The sequence below is a fragment of the Eptesicus fuscus genome, chromosome 3 (genome assembly GCF_027574615.1).
Source record: "Eptesicus fuscus isolate TK198812 chromosome 3, DD_ASM_mEF_20220401, whole genome shotgun sequence".
In the NCBI taxonomy this organism is placed as follows: domain Eukaryota; kingdom Metazoa; phylum Chordata; class Mammalia; order Chiroptera; family Vespertilionidae; genus Eptesicus; species Eptesicus fuscus.
In genome coordinates this window covers 43402848-43424809 of record NC_072475.1, presented here as the reverse complement: position 1 = coordinate 43424809, position 21962 = coordinate 43402848, and the positions used below count along the sequence as shown (strand labels likewise).

At 41.8% G+C, this 21962-nt stretch overlaps 2 protein-coding genes across 2 annotated transcripts in view; one reads left to right on the top strand and one right to left on the bottom strand.

Moving 5' to 3' along the window:
* VPS8 (VPS8 subunit of CORVET complex) overlaps window positions 1-21962 on the bottom strand; it is a 246690-nt gene that overhangs the window by 16502 nt on the left and 208226 nt on the right. Inside the window, exon 45 of the mRNA XM_054713802.1 lies at window positions 14834-14887. Within this exon, the coding sequence (XP_054569777.1) occupies window positions 14834-14887 (54 nt within the window). The remainder of the gene's footprint in view (window positions 1-14833; window positions 14888-21962) is intronic.
* The window catches only part of C3H3orf70 (chromosome 3 C3orf70 homolog), a 111087-nt gene that overhangs the window by 79968 nt on the left and 9157 nt on the right, over window positions 1-21962 (top strand). The gene's annotated exons all lie outside the window — the stretch shown is intronic.

Here is a 21962-nt window from a genome sequence, read left to right as displayed (position 1 = left end):
CAATTAAGCATCCTAAGTGGGGCCTCCATTTTATAAACCCTAGTCCTGGGAGAAAACCTGGAGTAACAAACTAGTAAGTGAGCATGTACAGGTACAGACACACACACACACACACACACACACACAATTTCAAACATGACACCCCACATAGGTGTACAGGGGTGGCTTACCATGATCTTATTCCTCCTCTAGGTCCTTAAACTCTTTGGAGATACCGAGAAGGGGTTTCCAACAACCACATCCTTTAGAAATTGAAAAATGTGGTTGCTCCGTGTGTGAAGTAACTGGAGGTGACACGTCCTTTCTTACAACACAAGCCATCATCCTGGGCACCCAGAGACTGAACTAAGGAGCGCCTGCTGGGCTGCCCTGGGTCCTTCTGGAAACGGAGTCACTGTAGGATGGAGAGGCCCTCTTCTTGGCCGTCCAGACTGTCTCTGTGTGAAAGGCACGTCGTCTGAGGTGAAACGGGAGCACTATTTGTAGATAGGCCTAGGATTCTGTATTCTCCATGGTTCTATGGGCTCGAAAAGCAGGGTGGGGTGGGAATAAGGGCTCGTGGGAAGACAGCCCGTCCACTAACAGCCCGTTTAGCTGGTTTACATCCTGCCTGTGCAGGCTCCTGTCCTGTCGCTTCCAGGCATCATGAACTGGATCCAGTTCTGTGGTTCAACAAATATTTCCAGAGTCCCTACTATATTAGGCCTGGAGTACAAAGCTGAATAATTTAAGAGGAGTTTAATGTCTCTTAGATCCGGGGACATTAAAACCCCACAAAAAGATTTCAATGTTGATAAGCAAGGCTTGAGAGGTTACTATAATAACCACAAGCTGCATAGCTGTCAAGGTGGGCCTTACTTGAAACATGCTCTCACGTTATCTCCATAAACCATCAAAATGCCCCTGAAATGACAACATTTTGGGGTCCAGAGTATGCTCTTACACATGATGAGACGTGGAAGTCTCGGCTCTGGCCCCTTCTCTGGAACGCTTTCTCGGAGTCCCTGTCCTGTCTGTAGATCTGCTTGCACGTGACCCGTGCATGACTGTATTGCTGCACCCACCACAATGGAATGGCCTGCTTACCTGCCTCTCCCATTAGACGTGGACACCATGCATATCAGAACTGTACTTACTCATCCTCCTCTTCCCAGTGTTCTACACCAGCAAATGTTCGACAGACATCTGCTGAATAAACCCACATCCTGGTCTATTCTGAACTGTTCATTTTAGGGAGAAGAGCAGACAGCCATTTGCTCTCCTGGCCCACTGCGAAACTGCGGGCATTTGCCTTCCTATGTTCAAGCATTTGGATTATGTCAAGAATCTCTGTGACTTCTGCATGTTGTCCTTTATCTCAATGGAAATATCTATTTTATTTAGTTTAATTCACTGTTAGGGGAAGGATTATTTCAACTCTCAGAAAACGTAAGTACCAACTCTTTTAAGAAGGTAGAAAAATTCTCCCAAACCGTGGGATGTATTAAAAGCCTCTCCTGTTGTTGCCCTGAGCGCTTCCTAGTGCGGAGCCCTCCACTCAGTGTGCCTCGGGCTGCTGGGGGGACAGGGCCTGCTTCCCGGTAACACTGCACACACTGGTGGGCACAGCCTCTTTGCTAGAGCGCATCTGCCTGAGCCCAAAGCCACTGTCACCAATCAGCAGCACTCACTCTAGGCAGGTTATGTTCTCTCTCAGCTAGGCGTTTTGTTCCATTTTGTAATCTGGGGATAATGATAATAACTGTGCCATATGAAGTGGCCGAGAAGATTAAGAAGGTAATGCATAAAGAGCGGGAGGTAGAGCCCAGGACGCTGTAAGCTCTAAGTGCTACTAACCGGAGGGCACAGGAGACCCTGCAGGCACTGCACAGAGCCAGCCGACCTGGGAGCCTGGTCATGTGGCTTGGTCATCAGAGCACAGCTGACAAAACTGGCAAGCCCCGCAGTGAAAGGGGTGGGTGCAGGTTGCAGGAGAGCGAGAATGGGGCGAGTGGAGGGAAAGCTTCATGAAAATGAGAGCTCCCTGAAGACAGGCCCATAGTTTGTCTTACCCACCAGCACCCAGTGCTGTGCGTGACACAGAGCAAGTGGGAAATCGTTAATTATCTGCTGATGAGATGGATGAAGAGGTGGGAAGGTTAAGCAAGCAGGTTTTTCCTTCTTACACGTTCACTGGACCGTTCACAAACCCTCCGCGGTGCAGGAAGAGCACGGGGCATGGCTCTGACGGGTTCCACCCGGATCTGCCACAGTTAGCTGAGTGGCTCTGACCAGGTTACTCAGCTTCTCCAAGTCTCAGTTCCTTTATCTGTAAAGCCTACTTTGCAGAATTGTTGTGAGGATTAGAGATAATGCATTGGGCCCTGTGCCTATTTGACATTTAAGAAAATGGCAGGGAGTACTGCGATTGTGTTATCTATTCTCCTGAGAGAAGTGCCCGGAAGAAAGAACAATGGGCCGAGAATCAGGAAACCAAGCTCTTGTCCTGTCACAGCAGTTCCCATGGCTCCTCTCAGTCTACGTTCCGGTTTATCACAGGGCAATGCCACCTTGGACCATACTACCATCCAGGGAAGATGTGGGCACCATGAGGTTAGGCATTTAGGGCGTGAAGTTTCAAGAAAGATGGTTCTGTTTACTAAAGCGGATCGTGGCTTTTATTGCAGAATCAGAAGCGGACTAGGGCAAGCAACTAGAGGGACGGTCAAGAACACTCACGACAGCCTGAAGAGAATTAATAGATTCAGACTAAGATGCTGTGTGGAAAAACTGATTTGCCAAATCAGTGTCATGCACAAAACAAAAGTGGGAACAACAGAATTTGAGCACGATCTCAGACTGGCACATCTATAAACAGAAAGCACCCCTCCCAGTATTCCCAGGCCATCTAACCCACCAACCTAGAATTGATTAGGAGTGATTTTCCAATTGGAAAAGAGAAAAACACATTTAATATGATCTGCTAGCACTAATGTATTTCTTCCCATGTAATGAAGTGCAGCGATAAAAGCTAAAAATTAAACTGTAGCTGCACATTCTGAGGAAGAAACAGTGACAGAGCCCTGAAAATGACCTTGTAACGCTCAGCATTAAAGTAAATCCAGTGGAAAATTAGGTCCTGATAATCTAGGAGAGCCCCGGGGAGAGGACGCCGGGTGAACACAGCACGCCAGCATTCTCAAAGCTCAGTGACTCACAGACATGGTGGAAGTGAGAGCTGTAATTACATCCGCTGGAAGGAAGAAAGCCAACCAGGGCTTTCAGGATCTACAGGCTTCTTAACCAGCACATCAAGCTTCGAAGCAGGAAAACAGCCATGATCCACTGCCACCCTGAAGGCTGGGATCGGAGGAACAGGGATAACAACAGGACTAGGGATTCTGGATAGGAAGCGGCTAAATCGTCTGTGAAGACGGGGACAGTCCCAGAAGACTGAGCTCTGCTTGTTCATTTCTTCTTCTTTACAATAAAGAAGGTCCTGACATCAAAATCCCAGCGTTTCCTTTCCTAATCGTTTTCCCACGCTAGACCTCGTTTGCAAGAGACATGGGCAACCTGACATAATTCTGCAACGTGATTACTGGTCTTTTTGGCTCTCTAGGAGCCTTTCACTGGCATTCCTGGCATTTGCTGGGGGTGGGGTGGGGGGTAGAGGTGAGTGAACTGAGTTTGCTGGCCTCGCCTTCAAATCTTCCTCTACTTCAGTTATAGGCCTCAGTTACACTTTCGCCACCTTCACCCACATTAGAGGTCCTTAATATTTAATGCTTTTACTTAAGGTGAAACCATGAACAGAAAACACCTTTCCTAAAATTCCCATCCACACAGTTTGCTCTCAGACACAAACCTGACTTCTCACACACCCTCATTTCCCAAGGTCTCAAAACTCTCAATAGGTTACAGCTGATAATGGATTAGGTAATGAAATAATAAAATAAGCAAGTTCATTGCCAAGCTGACTGGAGAGAGGAGGGAAGCACCTGGAAGAACATCTCTTGTGCGTTCACCTAGGGTAGGAACCATACTCTAGAATGACCAGCTCTAAGGGAAGAGAGTGCTTGAAGTTGGAGGTGGAGATGGCAAAAGTTTGACTGGAAAATATCCATAAAAAAACAGACCTTCAATACCACAATGGAAAAGAAATATCACAGTAGGAAGAAAATGCGTTTACGTCTTCTAAGATGTGAGAGGAGTAACTACCACCACACCACCGCAGCGGTTAACAGTCATTGAGCAAGTAATTACTGTGTGCTAGCTTTTGTTGCAAGCACTGTACACGCATTACCTCATTTAACCATCACAAAAACGCTAGGAGGTCAGTATTTCATTACCCTTATTTTATGGTTGAGGAAACTAAGGTCCTGGGTTCTGTGATGTGCCCAAGGTCACTATAGGAAACAATAAGAAATTCCCTTTGGTTACAGAAGAAGGAAAGGAAGAGAAGATGAGGATGAAATGTAAGCTGGTGATGCATCAAAAGTCTAGACTGTCAATCGAAACCGTTTCAGATTAACTCTGTTAGCAACAGGGAGCCACTGAAGCTTCCTAAGCACTGGCAGAGGTGGAGGATGGACTGGAGCCCCGGAGACAGAGGCGGTCAGTGATGAGGCGTTTGGAATGGGAAGGTATATTCTGATTGGGGAATGACAACACTATTGAAGTAAATGGGAAGTGTAGAGAAGGAGATGATTGGCATTAATGAAGACTTCTCCGAGCTAAATGTGAAACGCTGAGTGAGGTCATTAGAATTAGATCATTTCTTCCTTCTAAAGACTGCAAAGAAATTTCTGTATGATTTCATTTTCTCTTACAGAAGTTGCCACAGACAGATAGGCACTGCCCCATTTAGTACCGTACAAAGGTAGTCTTAACTGACTTAAAAAAGTGATTTAACAATCTGGAGTGGGGTCTCTCCTTTAAGGATATACTAACTCTGGAATAATATCTATCATTAGTAGATATGTCACTACAAAACAGGGAGCTAAAACTTATTCATGTCATAATAGAAGAACCAATGTCAATCACAAACAGAATGCCCTAGGATATACGTAGAATACAACAAAACACAAAAGTCCCAAGGCAATGACTTGTCAGGCAGAACTGACAGCTCCTATTTCATCTTTATCTTCTCTTCATTCCCTTTTGCTTTAACCCAAGTTTCTCACTGTTTCTTGAACATAATCCCATGCTCTGGTACTACATGAAAGGAGTGTGAGCTTTTAGGGATGGCACATTAATTGAAGGCTACACTCAGCAGTAACAGTATACCACCCACCCACATACATTACAGCAGCTCAAACTCTGCAGAGCTCTGCTGTTTGTGACCTTTAAAACAGGTGACAAGTCAGCATAGTGCAATTAAGAATGGCTTACTAAGTTGTCTTAATGCAAAATAATAGGCTGTTAGTTAATCTGTCACACATACTGAAAAAGATCCCTGCCATGTACTATAGTTAATGCCTAAAAGCTTCATTAGGAAACACTGTTGGAGGGGAAAGGCCCATTTGTAACTTGGTTGATACTCTAAACTGCAGTAGGGTCCCAAATTCCAAGGAGATGGTATATATGATGGCATTAATTGTTCTGATAAGGGAGTTCACTTCCATACACTGAGAGGGCAGAGATGGACTAAAGAACCATCGGCTCTGATACTGTCTTACCTTCAACCTCACTGTAAGAGACTCCTACGATCTGACTCTGTTCATGCAGGGATGTCATATTATGAAGGAGAAAAATTACACCCATTAACTCTCAATTGCCATCATAAATAATGCTACCTAGGTCTCTAGTGATGAGGGCTCTATCCTGGGCTTTGTTTTATACAAATATTTTATCAATGACTTAAAGATAAGAGGCCAATGCATTGGATGAAAAAATGTGATTCCCAACAGAAACAATATAAGAAATGCCCCATAGTTGGCTCTAGAAACCAGTACTGTTTACATAGGATGGGGTCAGGAGCATGTGTGAATAGAATCATGAATTTGCTATCAACTTGTTTATCAAGCCAACCATGAAAAATGGCTGCTTAAAAAATTAATGTGCTTTTCATTCCATTTACAGAAATGGAATCAAGCCACAAGAAGACCTGAAGGAACCTTAAAGTGGGTATTACTCAGTAAGAGAAGTCAATCTTCAAAGGCAATATACTGTCCAACTACATGACATTTTGGAAAAGGCAAAACAATAGAGACAGAAAAAAAGATTAGCAGTTACCAGAAGTTTGCGGGGAGGGAATGATGAAGAGGTGGAACATGGGCTTTCAGGGTAGTGAAACCATTCTAAAAACGCTGGATACATTTCAATATACATTTGTCAGACCCCACAGAATGTACAACACAAAGAGTGAACTCGAATGGACTTTAGTTAATAACAATGCACCAACGTTGGCTCATCCATTGTAATAAATGTGCCACAGCAATGCAAGATGTTAATAATAGGGGAAACTGAAGAGGGAAATAGATGGGAACTCTGTACTTTCTGCTCAATTTTTCTGTAGATCTAAAACTGCTCTAAAAATAAAGTATTAATTTTTAAAGAAACCATTAAAAATCAAAATGCTATGTTAGAAAATACTCACTTAATGCAAAATAAATGGGTGAGGAGAAAATACCCACTTAATGCAAAATAAATGGGTGAGGAGTAGATTTGTACATTGCATAAGAACTCTGAGATCCTTTGAAATCCTCAGCTAGTCTCACTTTTCAGACCAGAAGATATGCATAATTATTGGTGAGAAGGGTGAGTACAACAAACAAATGGTCACCGCGGTCCCTCTTAGTAACTGCAGGTGACATTTTCTCCCTCCACTTGAGGACGAATAAGCAGGTTTCGAAAAGCCTAGTCCATGGACTTCAGGTCATAACTATGGAGAGGAATCCTACCTAATAATAGACAAATATGCAAATTGACCATACCTTCGCTATGCCCACGATTGACCAGGAGGCGCAGGGGGGCGGGACTCGGGGTGGCCGATTGGGCGGGCGGGACGCTGAGCGGCGACTCGAGCTCAGCGTCTGCGCCATGGCTGTGCTGCGGCACAGAAGGAGCCTCTGGGGCAGCAAGCTCACGTCCTGCCGTGGACCATCAAAAGCGGGGTAGCTGGGTGCCTGTCCGCTCTGGCACCAGGCCTTTCAGAAGCCTCCGCCACGCTGGAGGCTTCTGAAAGGCCTGGTGCACCAGCGGACAGGCACCCAGCTCCCCAGCGATCAAAAGCGAAAGCGTGTAGGGGACCCTACATGTGCATGATTTAATCATGCACTGGGCCTCTAGTAAGGAAAGAACATGGCATCAGAGTCAGAGCCATGACCCTGTTAAGCGTCACCTGAGCCCCGAGCTCCTGGAAAGCAGCTCCAGATAAGGAAATCCCAGAACCCTGCTCTGGGTAACAGCTACTGCAAGGAACCACTCCTCCTCATAGACAGAGAGGATTCCCGATGCCACCATGTTTACAACTATGACAGCCAGAGACAGACCAATCAAATTCTCATTCTTTGCCTCATAAACGATTAGCTGAACTCCTTCCCTATGGCTGGTTGGAACAAAATGCTTAACTTTAGTTAAGCTTCTCTGCTTCACCCAAGTCCTTGACCCGTCCTCAGCCTGAGTCAGCATACAGCCCCTCCTGGATAGTCCTTCTGAGAACTGGCTGACCTCCAGGAAAGACATTCCCTTCTCAACTGTCCAATTCTTTCACTCGCTCCCCCAAATCTGGTTCTTCCTAGCCTTGTTTCCCTACCCCTATAAAATAAGTTTCTTTTCTAGCTGGTATTCGACATCCTTGCAGATCTTGGGGTCAGAGCATTCTCCCTATGGCAAAAGCCCCCTCCACCCTCATTGCAATGATTTTTTAAAATAAGGTATCTTCTTATCTAAATCCATCTTTTTTTCTTTGATGGACAACATACTCTTTTAATTCAGGCTGGATGTATGGATCTAACTAAAATCATTCAGCACACCAATGAGTTTTAATATAACTGCAGCATCATAAGATTTCTTTTTTAACTCATAAGATCTTAACGCTCTAAGGGATTTACAAATTAGCCAGCTCAACCTCTCAGCCATGGCAGGAAAACCTGCTGCAGTTTTGAGCAATACATCCCGCCACTGATCAAACACCTCTGGTAACACACCAGGTAACTTGTTCCACTATTAGGAAATTCTCAAACCAAGCTGACATCTCCTTCTACCTTGTGGCCACCCACAGGTACCAGTTCTGACCTCTGAACTACAAGGAATTTCTATGCTTCCTTCCAAATCGCTCTCCAGATGTCTGACGGCGACTGAGCCCAGCTTCTTCACCTGAGCATAAAGAGGCACCAGGCCTGCGGAGATCTTCCACCTGCCTATGCAAAACGAAGACCAAACCATGTCCTCCATTTCCGTATTTTTATTGTAAAGACACTGAAGTCAGCTGTCATGTTTGGGTATGTATTACTGGACAAATACTGTAAGAAAAAAAAAGGCAGCATACATCCCATCAGGGGCTATCACTTGCATCTTTGCAGGAGAGAGTTAAGAGTGAGCCAAAAAAAGGGCAAATGAATCTTTGTTTAAGCCACTGTCAGATGATAGCTAGAAAACGCTTCATCTCTCTTCGGGCTTTCTCCTTTTCATGTTTCCCTTGACTTTTGTGAAACTATCAACTAGCCATTCTTGGGGCCAGTCAGCTGACACACTGCAGTCAGCTTTTCCTGTTGTTATGGAAACAGAGCCGCTGTGAGCTTCTTCCCTTAAAAATACAAATTAAAAAACCAAACAAAACCCCGCTGTGAGTCAATAAAAATCATGAGCAAATATAGTCATCTACATTCCTGACATGAGTGGCAAGACTGGAAACTGGCTATAAAAATTTTACCTCATCAGAACACTTGGACCAAAAAACCCCCCAAAATCAGCTCCAAATTGTTATAATAATCTTAAATACTTGAGAAACTGATAACCAATTTCTGGGAGCTATGGTTATTATACCCTCCAGTGCAGTCACCATTAACTTGTATATACATTGAAAGCAAGGACTAGAATTCACTGACCTCTGACCTCCCAAGGCCTGGCACCTTCAAGGCTCTGTGGAACACGACTGAATTTACCCAGAACTATTAGCAACGCTTCCTACCCTGCCCTTCCCAGGACCTCGTCCCTAACTGATAGAAATCACTCTGAGAATATCAACTGTGATTCTTCAAGTGGGTTCCCTCAGCCTGAGGATACTTTTGAGCCAGAGCTTCTGGTCCCCCAGGCTTCTGCAAACACACCGGCAAAAAATGCTCACCTAAAACAGGGTTGCAAGCATGCTTTTGTGATAGATATAAGATGAAACCGCTTTCCCTGGTTGTTATGCATGTAACTATTCTAACTTTGCTACACAAACTCCTGGACGGTGTCTCTTTAGGATTTGAAAAGAGATGCATCATAGCCAAGTGGTTTTTGATGCTACCTTCAACTACCTCTCTATATCCCTCTAATTCACCTCAAACATTGTCTACCTCCAGTTTGCAACTACCCTAGGGAGTTTATTGCAATGGACTATTATGGCAATTTTTGTCTCAGGGAAATGCTTCTTGATTTTTAAATTTCTGGCCAGCCATGATCAAACACTGAAAAAGTCCTAGGGAAACATTTATCTTCCAACTTTATTGAAGTTACCAGTTAGAGGCCATTAAGAAGAAATCTTACATACATAAGAAATATTATATACAAACTAGAGGCCCAGTACATGAAATTCGTGCATGGGGGGTGTGTCCCTCAGCCCAGCCTGCAACCTCTCCAACCTGGGACCCCTCGAGGGATGTCCGACTGCCCGTTTAGGCCCGATCCCCCTGGAGGATGGGGCCTAAACGGGCAGTCAAACATTCCTCTCACAATCCAGGACTGCTGGCTCCCAACTGCTCGCCTGCCTGCCTTCCTGATTGCCCCTAACCGCTTCTGCCTGCTAGCCTGATCACCCTCTAACCTCTCCCCTGCCAGCCTGATTGATACCTAACTGCCCTCCCCTGCAGGCCTGGTCACCCCTAACTGCCCTCCCCTGTAGGCCTGGTTCCCCCCAACTGTCCTCCCCTGCAGGCCTGGTTGCCCCCAACTGCTCTTCCCTGCAGGCCTGGGTCCTCCCCAACTGCCCTTCCCTGCAGGCCCAGTCGCCCCCAACTTCCCTCCTCTCCCAGCCTGGTCACCCCCAACTGCCCTCCCCTGCTGGCCTGATCGCCCACAACTGCCCTCCCTTGCAGGCCTGGTCCCTCCTAACTGCCCTCCCCTGCTGGCCATCTTGTGGTGGCCATCTTGTGTCCCCATGGGGGCAGCCATCTTTGACCACATGGGGCAGCCATCTTGTGTGTTGGAGTGACAGTCAATTTGCAAATTACTCTTTTATTAGATAGGATAGAGGCCTGGTGCATGGGTGGGGGCCGGCTGGTTTGCCCTGAAGGGTGTCCTGGATCAGGGTGGGGGTTCCCTTTGGGTGTGGGGCGGCCTGGGCGAGGGGCCTGTGGTCGTTTGCAGGCCGGCCACACCCTCTGGTGACCCAAGCAGAGGCCCTGGTATCTGGGATTTATTTATCTTTTATAATTGAAACTTTATAGCCTTGAGTGGAAGCCAGGGCTGGCCAGGGCGGACGGGAAGCTTGGCTTCCTCTATCACCAGGGGCAACCCAAGCCTCCTGCTCGCTCTAGCTCTGTTTCCACAGCCATCTTGGTTGGGTTAATTTGCATACTCGCTCTGATTGGCTGGTGGGTATAGTGGAGTGATGGTCAATTTGCATGTTTCTCTTTTATTAGTGTAGATTTTATATGACATATATGATAAATATTTCCATCCAAAGCTTAGAGAAAGAATATATAAAATGCAAAATGCTTGTGTTGCAAAAAGATGTTTTGTATCCATGCTCACAATCTGCTAGACTGACATTGCAGCAAAACAGAAGGGCGACTCCCACCCGAAACACCCATCCCAAGAGCTAAGCAGATCCCCACAGAAACGCGGCTCTGTCTCCTCAGCACTGATTCAACTCCTGGCTGGGCCAAGAGTGACAGCAGAGTCACCAAACACTTCTTTCAGTTTTTGGTCAACAGAGAATTTTTGGCTCAAATCAAGAACACTACTGCTCCTTTGTGTTTCTTACACATGTCACTTTGGAAGTCAGTCTGTTCAACAGACACTGGTGCCTCCATCTGTCAATGTGACTTTGGGAAGGGCGACTGGAGCTCCAGGATGACAACCTGAATTTATATGTAGATGTACATATATATGCACACACAAACCTGGACACACAAAAATACATACCCAACTAAGGAAGTGATAATTAGGTGCTGAGCTTCACATAATCTCACTCAGAGTACGGATGACGATATAGCTCAAACAGTAAGGAACTGACCACACTGGGAATACAAGCCTGGGCCAGCAACGATGGTTCATTTGTTCATTCTCTATCAGGCCAGAAAGTTCTTTCCCCCCTCACTCCCCACAAACAACACAAGGTCCTGTGGAATCTCTTTCATATCTTTCTCATTCACTGAACAACTACTGAGTGACTACTTTGTTCTACAAGTCTGATGTGGTCCCTGCCCTAATGAGGCATACAATCTAATGGGGGATACATGTAAGTGAAAAGGAAGGTAAGTATGTTGGTAGGGACTCGCTCAGGATGCTATATAAGCTCAAAAAAGGAAAGACATCAAACTCAGACTTTGGGTGTCAGAAAGGATACTGAGGAAAAACAGAACCAAGACTTGAATTTATTATCTTATCTCTTTGTTCTATTTACATAGGTTTAGAGCCTTTTTTTGCTTGGACAAATGTCCTTATTCTTTTATTTTTAATTTTTTTATTGATTCTAGAGAGAGGAAAGGAGGGAGGGAGATTGTATATACACACATACAGGGCGAGAGAGAGGAAGAGAGAAAGAGAGGCAGAGAGAGGGAGGGAGAGAGAGACCCCAATTTGAGAGGGAAACATTGATCAATTGCCTTCCACATGCACCCCAACCAGGGATCAAACCTGCAACCTTTGGTGCACAAGATGATGCTTCAACCAACTGAGCCACACTGGCCAGGGCTGTCTTTACTGTTCTAATTTGTCTTTTACCTGCAATCTCACCTTTGACAGGAATCCTTATCTTCAAGATAAAAGCAAACGTAATAGACTGGGACTGCTCGTGATCTGGGCTCCCGTTTATTGCACCAGGCTTTTGCCTGCTCCTACATTTAAAATACACAGAAGCACCCCCATTTCCTGAAATGTGCTGTACTCACCCATGTCTGCCTGGAGCACCTTTTCCCTTGGACTCTGGGGCTAGATCAAGCTTTACCTCCTCTGGGAAACCTCCCCTGATCTTTTAGTCTGGGGGAGGCACGTGTTTTAATGTATATTTTAAAGTTGTTCTAGACACCACGAATAGTGTGTTATTAGGCTTCAACTCAGGGTGATCAGTGGCCCTAAAGAAGAATCCATATTTCAGAGACTGCCAGCTACCATGCACGCCCAAAGGCAGCTATTAAAAGCCCTTCAGCTGTTCATACATTGACCAACACCTAAGGCTACTTATTAGCTCAGAAGGAGGAGAAGCTTTCCTACTGGTAAAATTAATGGCTTGTTAATCAGAATGGTAATGTTAGAAATGGACCCCATTGCTAAAATAAAAGGTATTCCATATCTGTAGACTGGGTAGAATAACTTAGAGATAGTCCCAACTCTTGCATGGAGAGGAATAAGTCTATAACTGATCACTTAGGAATGCTTCCTGGGGCCACCTGTGTCCAGTCACTGGCTTAGGAAGTTTCTCCTTGTCTGAGGCTTATTACAAGAGTAACAGAATCCTATTTTTTATGATATTGCTACCTCTCTGATAGACACCTACAATGATAGACAGCTGGGACATTAGAAAGCTTAAAAAACAGAACAAATCTATTTCTAAATGAATATTTATTTAATAAACATCTATAAGTGTGGTAGGATTTGCTTTCATTATAAACTAGTAACAAGGTTGTAAGGGAGCAGCTAACCATTTCTGAAACGTCTTCACTGGCCTCCAGCATAAAGCACATAAGTGTGGTACTAAATTAGCTTAGTCATTTCAAAACAGGGCCTCTCCTCCACGCTCTTGCAGCACCTATGCATCCGCCACAGCATGTCAATTCATATGGAAATTGTCAGTTTACCCGTCAACTTCTCCCATTAAATACTGAGGTCCTTGAGAAAAGGATTGTACTTTTCATCTCTGAAGTCCATTTCTGAGCTCAGTGTTTAGTTTAAAGTAATACTTGCTGCCCGTCTCGGTGATTGAGCATCGACAGAGGAACCAAGAGATCACTGGTTCGATTCCCAGTCAGGGCATGTGCCCAGGTTGGGGGCTCCATCCCCAGTTGGGGAGCCATGCAGGAGGCAGCCGATCTATGATGTTCTTCTCTCACTGATGTTTCTCTCTCTCCCTCTCCCTTACTCTCTCTCTAAAAACCAATAAAAGTATATATATTTTTTAAAAAGAAATACTTGCTGAATGAGTATAATATATAAGTAGCACAATAAAGTAGAAGGGTATCTGATGAGGAGCTTAGAGACCCGTTTTAACACTAGTTTCAACAATAGCTGAGTATTTACTGTATATCAATAATTTACTGAGTACTTACTATGTGTCAAGCATAGTATTAGGCACTTAAATAGTATCTCAGTTAGTATTCACAATTCTGAGAGATAGCACCATCATTTTACAAAGGAGGAAAGGAAGGGTCTGACTTATTCAAGATTACTCAGATAAATAAATAGAAGAATCCATCTTTGAACCCAAGTCTGGTTGAATCCAAAGCACATGTTTTTAACCTCTACTTTAGAAGTGTGTCCCATAGCTAACCTTTGTGAGCTAAGGCAAAAAAAAAAAAAAATTCCCTCTGGATTCCAAATTCTTCATTTGTGTACTGAGTGAGACTAAGTTACTCAAACCCTTTCCAGCTCACGTTACCGTATGATAGTTCTAAGCAGCAACAATCATGGCCTCACTCTTGCCCGCTCCAACTAGACAGTGAAAGAGAGTTTCACGTGCAGCTTGTTATAGAGCTTTTCAGACAATATTTTGTTTTTATTCCTTTTTTTTCTCTTTTGAAATGTCTCAGGAGATTCTGAAGGCAGAGAAAAGGGACCTGTTTTTGGCACATTGCTTTGAAGCTAGAACCTGCTGTTAGTCACCAGAGCCAGCAAGTTGTTAATTTAGTTCTAAAATCCTTTGCTGACATGTATGCTGGCTGCAATTGTCAAAAAGGGTAATCCACTTCAACTACCAGAGGAACAGAAACGGTAAGAGAAAACATAGCAAAAATGTCAATCTGTTTACCACATTTGAGCTGTGCTGTGGCAGCTGGATAAAGAGAAGAATTTCAGTGGTTCTCTTGACATCACCTGGGGATTGCTCCATTGAAAGACTCACAGCCTATTTGTGCCTCAAAGTTTAGAGTCAGGGATTGAAGTGGCATTGACAGTTCTATCTCACAGTACTTACTGAAGACTTTATGTGGTATGCGCTGAAATACTAATATCTCAGGCCAGTACCTACACAGCTTTCCTCCTTAGAATACATTTCATCTGCTACCACTCAGTTATGCCAGGACGAGAATTGTAGAAAAATGGTAGGCCCCTAGTTGCCAGGAGACCGATGCTAGGCCTAACCCTCCACTTGGCTTCTGAGGAAGAGGCAAGAAGTCCTGGTGGTACATCATTAAGGCAACTCATCAGAAAGAGACTTTGACAATATTAAGGTGATTAAAAATCATGGTCATTTTCAGAAAATTGTTCAACAGAGGAGAATAAACACACAGAGGGAGGAAGTTGTTTTTTGCCTTTAAAACGTACTCACTTTCTTAACAGCAGGATCCCCTTTAGATGGATCACAGGATGGAGACATTTTTACCTGGAAAAAAAGGCAAACATTGTAATATCCTGTTAGTTATAGTCTAGTTTTATTTGACCCACACTCAAAATAGTTCAACTAAAATTGGTGTAACTGAGATAAAACAGACATTTTCAGAGTAATAAGGAATAGGTGATTTTTTTTAAAGTCCCTTTGAAATACGATTTGGATAAGAAAAGTGGAACAGATGATCCAGATTGGTTTTAACTAAATGGTGAAGAACCAAATAGATATAGATTTTTGTTGATAATGTTAATCAACTGATATAACATGCAATAGTCAGCATTTCTTGCAGATGCCAAAGCCAAGTATCCTTTGTGATATAATATCCCTCCCCTTTTGAGCAAAATGCACAAGAGTTTGATAATAATAGTGAAGGATTTAGATAAAGTATCAGCCAAACCATAACAAAAAGATGCTTAGCCCAAGGAAGAGAAATTCTTCAAATGGTACAGAAAATCTTTATATATTTGAAAGGTTAAAAGAGATTGTCACATTAGATAAATGAGTGAGACCCAACTGCAAGCTTCCTGCAAGAAAATACTTTAAATATACAGACACATAAGGTTAAAAGCAAAAAGACTGGAAAGATATACCATAATAGCATTAAATTTCAGAGGAAAGATAAAGAAGATCATTTCATAATAATAAAGGTCTCAATTCATCAGGAGGATATAACAATCCTAAACACTATGAGCCTAATAGCTCAGAAGTACATAATACAAAAACTGATAGGACTGCACGGAGAAGTAGATTTTATAGTCAGAGATGTCTATACCCCTCTCTCAATAAATGATGAAAAAGTAGGCAGATAATCAGAAAAAATAAACCCAATTAATAAATGGGCAAAGGACCCAAACAGACATTTTCCAAAAGACATACTAAAGTCAACAGCTATATGAAAAGATACTCAATCATGGAAATGCAAATCAAATCCACAATAAGATATCACCTCACACCTGTTAGGACAGTTTTTATAACAGACAAGAGATAACAAATGTTGGTGAGGATGTGGAGAAAAGGGAATGTGCTGGGAAAAGGGATATATTGGTAGGAATGTAAATTTAGGTATAGCTATTATGAAAACAATATGGTGGTTCCTCCAAAAATTAAAAATCAAACTACTATATGACTCAGCAATCCCACACCTGGGTATATATCTAAAGGAATAGAAATCAGTATCTTGAAGAGATATCAGCACACCATGTTCAATCAAGTATGCAAGTAAATGTTCATCAAAGGATGAATGGATAAAGAAGATACGATATACATATATACAATGGACTAGAGACCTGGTGCACGAAATTCGTGCACGGAGAGGGGTTGTCCCTCAGCCCAGCCTGTACCCTCACCAATATGGGACCCCTCAAGGGATGTCCGACTGCCCGTTTAGTCCGGATGCCCGGGCAGTCGGACATCCCTCTCACAATCCAGGACTGCTGGCTCCCAACTGCTTGCCTGCCTGCCTTCCTGATTGCCCCTAACCACTTCTGCCTGCCAGTCTGATCACCCCCTAACCACTCTGCTGCCAGCCTGTTTGCCCCCAACTTCCCTCCTCTGCCGGCCTGGTCACCCCTAACTGCCCTCACCTGCAGGGTTGATCACCTCCAACTTCCCTCCCTTGCAGGCCTGGTCCTTCTCAACTGCCCTCCCTTGCAGGCCGGGTGCCTCCCAACTGCCCTCTCCTGCTGGCCATCTTGTGGTGGCCATCTTGTGTCCACATGGGGGCAGGATCTTTGACCACATGGGGGCAGCTATATTGTGTGTTTCAGTGATGATCAATCTGCACATTACTCTTTTATTAGATAGGATAGAGGCCTGGTACAGGGGTGGGAGCCAGCTGGTTTGCCCTGAAGGGCATCCCGGATCAGGTGGGGGTTCCCTTGGGGCATGGGGCGGCCTGAGCGAGGGGCCTATGGTGGTTTGCAGGCCGGCCATGCCCCCTGGCAACCCAAGTGAAGGCCCTGGTATCTGGAATTCATTTTCCTTCTACAATTGAAACTTTGTAGCCTGGAGCAGAGCCAAGCCTGGGGCTCCCTCCAAGGCCGGAAGCCATTTGTGTTGGGGTTATAATTGAAACTTTGTTGCCTTAAGTGGGTGGGCCCGGACATGGTGTGTGGAAAGCTTTGCTTCCCCTGTTGCCGGCGGCAACCCTGGCCTGCTCTCTCAAGCTCCATTCTGCCGCCATTTGTTTGAATTTGTTTACCTTCTATAATGAAACTTTGTAGCTTGAGTGGAGGCTTAGGCCTGGCAAGGGCAGGTGGAAAGCTTGGCACAACATAGTGACTATAGTCAACAATATTGTATTATAAACTTCAAAGTTGCTAGGAAACTAGATTTTTACTGTTCTCAACACACACACAAATAATTATGTGACATGATGGTGTTAGCTAGTGCTACTGTAGTCATATTGAACGATATAATTGTATCAAACTAACTTGTATACCTAAAACTATACAATCATATCAATTATATCTCAATTAAAAATAAAAAAGACATAGAAGGCTTAACACAACTACCTTGATAAGATGGACATTTACAGAACACTCCATCCCCAACAAAAGCATAATACATGTTTTTTTCAGGTACACATGGAACATTTACCAACTTAGACCATTTTCTGGCAATAAAACTATTCTCAATAAATTTAAAAGAATTCAAGTCATACAAAGAATGTTCTCTGACTAAAACATAAATAAATTAGATTAATAACAGAAAGATCTCTGGAAAAATTCCCTAATATTAGGAGCTAAGTAACACACTTCTGAATAACTCATGGATCAAAGAAGAAATCAAAAGAAAATTAGACCCTATAAACACACAACCTACTAAAACTGAGTCATTAAGAAACAAAATTTGAATAGGCTAATAACTAGTAAGGTAACTGTAATCAAAAACATCCCAACAAAGAAAAGTCCAGAACCAGATATTTTCATTGATGAAATCTACCAAACATTTAAAGAAGAATTGTCAATCCTTCTTCAATTCTTCCAAAAAACTGAAGAGGAGAGAACACTTGCAAACTATTTTAGGAAGTCAGCACTACTCTGATACCAAAGCTGGATCTGACACTACAAGAAAAGAAAACTATGGGCCAATGTCCCTGATGAACATAGATGCAAAAGTCCTCAACAAAGTACTAGCAAAGTGAATTCAACAGCACATTAAAAAGGTCATACATCATGATCAAGTGGGATTCATTCTTGGGAGGCAAAGGTGGGCTCAATATACACAAATCAATAAATGCAATACACCACATTAAAAGAATGAAGGAAAAAATCCACATGATCATCTCAAATGATGCAGAAAGATCATTCGTCAAAATTTAACACCTTTTCATGATAAAAACACTCAACAAACGAAGTTTAGAAGGAAACTACCTCAACATTATATATATATATATATATATATATATTCAATGGTGTAAGACTGAAAACTTTTTCTCTAAGATAAGAAGGCCTGCTTTTGCCACCTCTATTTAACATAATATTGGAAGTCCAAACCAGAGCAATTAGGCAAGAGGAAGAGTAAAAGGCATTCAAATTGGAAAGGGAAAAGTAAAATGATCTGTTTGCAGATAACATGATCTTATATGTAGAAAACTCTACATTTAGATTTAAAAAATAATCTGTTACAACTAACAAACAAATTAAACAAAATTGCAGGATACAAAAAAACACACAAAAATCAGTTTATTTCTCTACACTAACAATGAAAAGATCAGTAAAGGAAGTTAAGAAAACAATTTACTATGCTATCAAAAAGAATAAAACACTTTGGAATAAATTTATCCAAGGAAGCTTTGACTTGCACACTTAAAAATATAAAATATTGCTGGAAGAAATTAAAGAAGACAAAGATAAATAGAAAAACACTCCATGAACATATTTTGGAAGACTTAATATTGTTAAGATGTTCATGCTACCCAAAGCAATCTATAGGTTCAATGCAATTCCTATCAAAATCTCAATGGCATTTTTTTTTTTTTTAGGAAAAAATATCCCTCCTAAAATTTGTCATTAAACTATCTTAAAGAAGAACAAAGTTGGGGATCTTCACACTTTCTGATTTCTAAACTTACTACATAGCTATGATAATTAAAACAGTGTGCTACTGGCATAAAGACAGACATACAGAACTAATGGAATAGAACAGAGACTAACAAACTGAATTCAACAGCACACTGAAAGGGTCATACATCATGATCAAGAGGGAAGATCACATATATGGTCAAATGATTTTCAACAGGGTACCAACACCATTTAATGGGGGGAAAGGACAGTCTTTTCAGCAAAACTGAAGATCCACATGCAAAAGAATGAAGCTGGACCCTCATCTAACACCACATACAAAAGTTACCTCAAAATAGATCAAAGACCAAATGCAAGAGCTAAAGCTATAAAACTATTAGATGAAAACAGGGGGGAAATTTCATGGCATTGGATTTAGCAATGATTTTTTTGGATATGACACCAAAGGCACAAGCAACAAAAGTTTTAAAAAAGACAAATGTGACTTCATCAAAATTAAAAACTTATGTGCACCACAGGACATTAGAGATAAAAAAAGCAACTCCAAGAATGGAAAAAAATATTTGCAAATGACATATCTGATAAAGAATCAATATCCAGAATATATTAAGAACATCTAAAACTCAACAACAAAACAAACAACCCAATTAAAAAAATCAGCAAAGGACTTAAATAGACATTTCTCCAAAGAAAATACACAGCTGGACAATAAAAATATGAAAAGATGTTTCACATTATTAGTCATTCACAAGATGCAAATTAAAAACACATTGAGATACCATTACACACCTATTAGAACAGCTGAAACGAGAAAGATTCACTAGCCCTGGCTGGGTAGCTCAGTTAGTTAGAGTGTAATCCTGATATGCCATGGTTGCGGGTTCGATCCCCAGTCAGGGCATATACAGGAGGAACGCACAAACATAGAAGAGCAAACATCTCTGTCTCATCAATAAATTAAAAAATAGTAACAAAATAAAAAGATTTACACCGAGGATGTGGATGAACTAGAACCCTCATATACTGCTGGTTGGAGGGTAAAATGGTACAACCATTTTGGATAACAGTTAGGCAGTTTCTTAAAATGATAAATATAGTTTTTCATATGAGTCAGCCATTCCATTTCTAGGTACTTACCCAATAGAAATGAAAGTATACTCCATACAAAGATTTGTACATAAATCTTAAGAACAGCTTTATCTGTAACAGCCAGAAACTAGAAAAGTCCAAATGTCTATCAACAGGTAAAATAACAAATTATGGAATATCCATCAAATGAAACATTACTCAGCAGTAAGAAGGAATGGACTCTTGATAAAACAGTGTCAATGAATCTTGAATAATTATGCTGAATGAAAGAAACCAGACCAAAAAAGCATAGATACTTGTAGTTGCACTTATCTATATTGTAGAAAGTACAAATTAATCTATTGCTATAGAAAGTCAATCAGTGGTTTCCAGGGAACATCAGTGAGGAACTAAGTAAATTTGGGTTGTTGCCCGGCTGGCGAGCTCAATGGTTAAGTGTCAACCTCTGAACCAGGAGGCCACGGTTTGATTCCCAGTCAGGGCACATGCCGGGGTTGCGGGCTCGATCCCCAGTAGGGGGCATGCAGGAGTCAGCCAATCAATGAGATCAATAATTCTCTCTCATAATTGATATTTCTCTCTCTCTCTCTCTCTCTCTCCCTCCCTGAAATCAATAAAAATATATTTAAAAAGTAACGGGTTGTTGATGCATGGGGTCAAGCACCTTGATTGTGGTGACGATATGTTCATAGATATGTACATAAGTAAAATATGTATATATTTATATCAATTATACCTCAATAAAACATTTAAAGACATTTGTAGGATATAACTAAAATGGTGCTTAAAATTTTATAGCCTTTTATGCTAAATTGGAAAATAAGAAAGGTTTAAAATAAAAGGAACTAAGTTTCCAACTTAAGAAGCTAGAAAAAGAAAACCAAAATAAAACCAAACTAAGTAAAGGGGAGGAAATAATAAGCAGAAATCAATGCAACAGAAATCAGACAAAAACAATAGAGAAAATTAACAAGGTTGCCAAAGTTGGTTACTTGGAAATACCAATAAAGCTGGTAAACTGTTATTTAGATTGATTAAGAAAAAGAGAATATAAGTTACCAATACCAGCAATAAGTTACCAATTACTACATGGAGCATTACTTACAGATATTTAAAAGATAATAAGACCCTATTATGAACAATTTTATGCCAATAAATTTGGCAAATTAAATGAAAGACACATTCTTTGAAAAACAACTTACAAAAATGGATCCAAGATGTAACAGAAAATATGAATAGCTCTAAATTTATTAAAGAAATTAAATCTGTTATCAAATCTGTCCACAAAGTAAACTCCAAATCCACATGGTTTCAGCAATGAATTCTAGCAAATATTAAGTACACAGAGACTAATATATAAAATCAGAATAGCAACTTATTAATTTCAAGGAAAATGAAATTATTATTAGAAGTAGTTCGATACTAGATACCATCTGTCTAGAATGATGAAGGAGAGGTATATGTGCTGGATAAACAACTGGACTCAACTTCTTAAGCCTCTTCCAATTTTAACAGTCAAATTCTAAGAACCTACAGCAGAGATGATGAAGACATTTCCTTTCACTGTGGCGTCAAACTATTCAAATAGGACCATGTTGCAGGCTTTTTTGCCTTTCCCCTCTGACTTTCAGAATAACTTTAGAAAACATCCCTCAGCCCAGGGATTGAAGCTGCTGGCTGTCCAGCTTGTCCTTTCAGATTTAACAGATCTGCAAAAATTAGACTTGACAGTCTTTGCTCTAATACACCATGACATTGATACTCTGGAATTTACTCCAGATGTATGATGTAGCTTGCTTAAACGTGATCCAATTTTAACTCCTGGTATGCTCTTTTTAAAAAGGGAGAAAATAGATTTTCAAAGCAAAGTAGATATTTAAGCTTAAAAAAATGACCTCATGAAAGAATCTGCAGACTTTTTAAAAACAAGCCAAGAACTAGATGTGGTGCTGGAA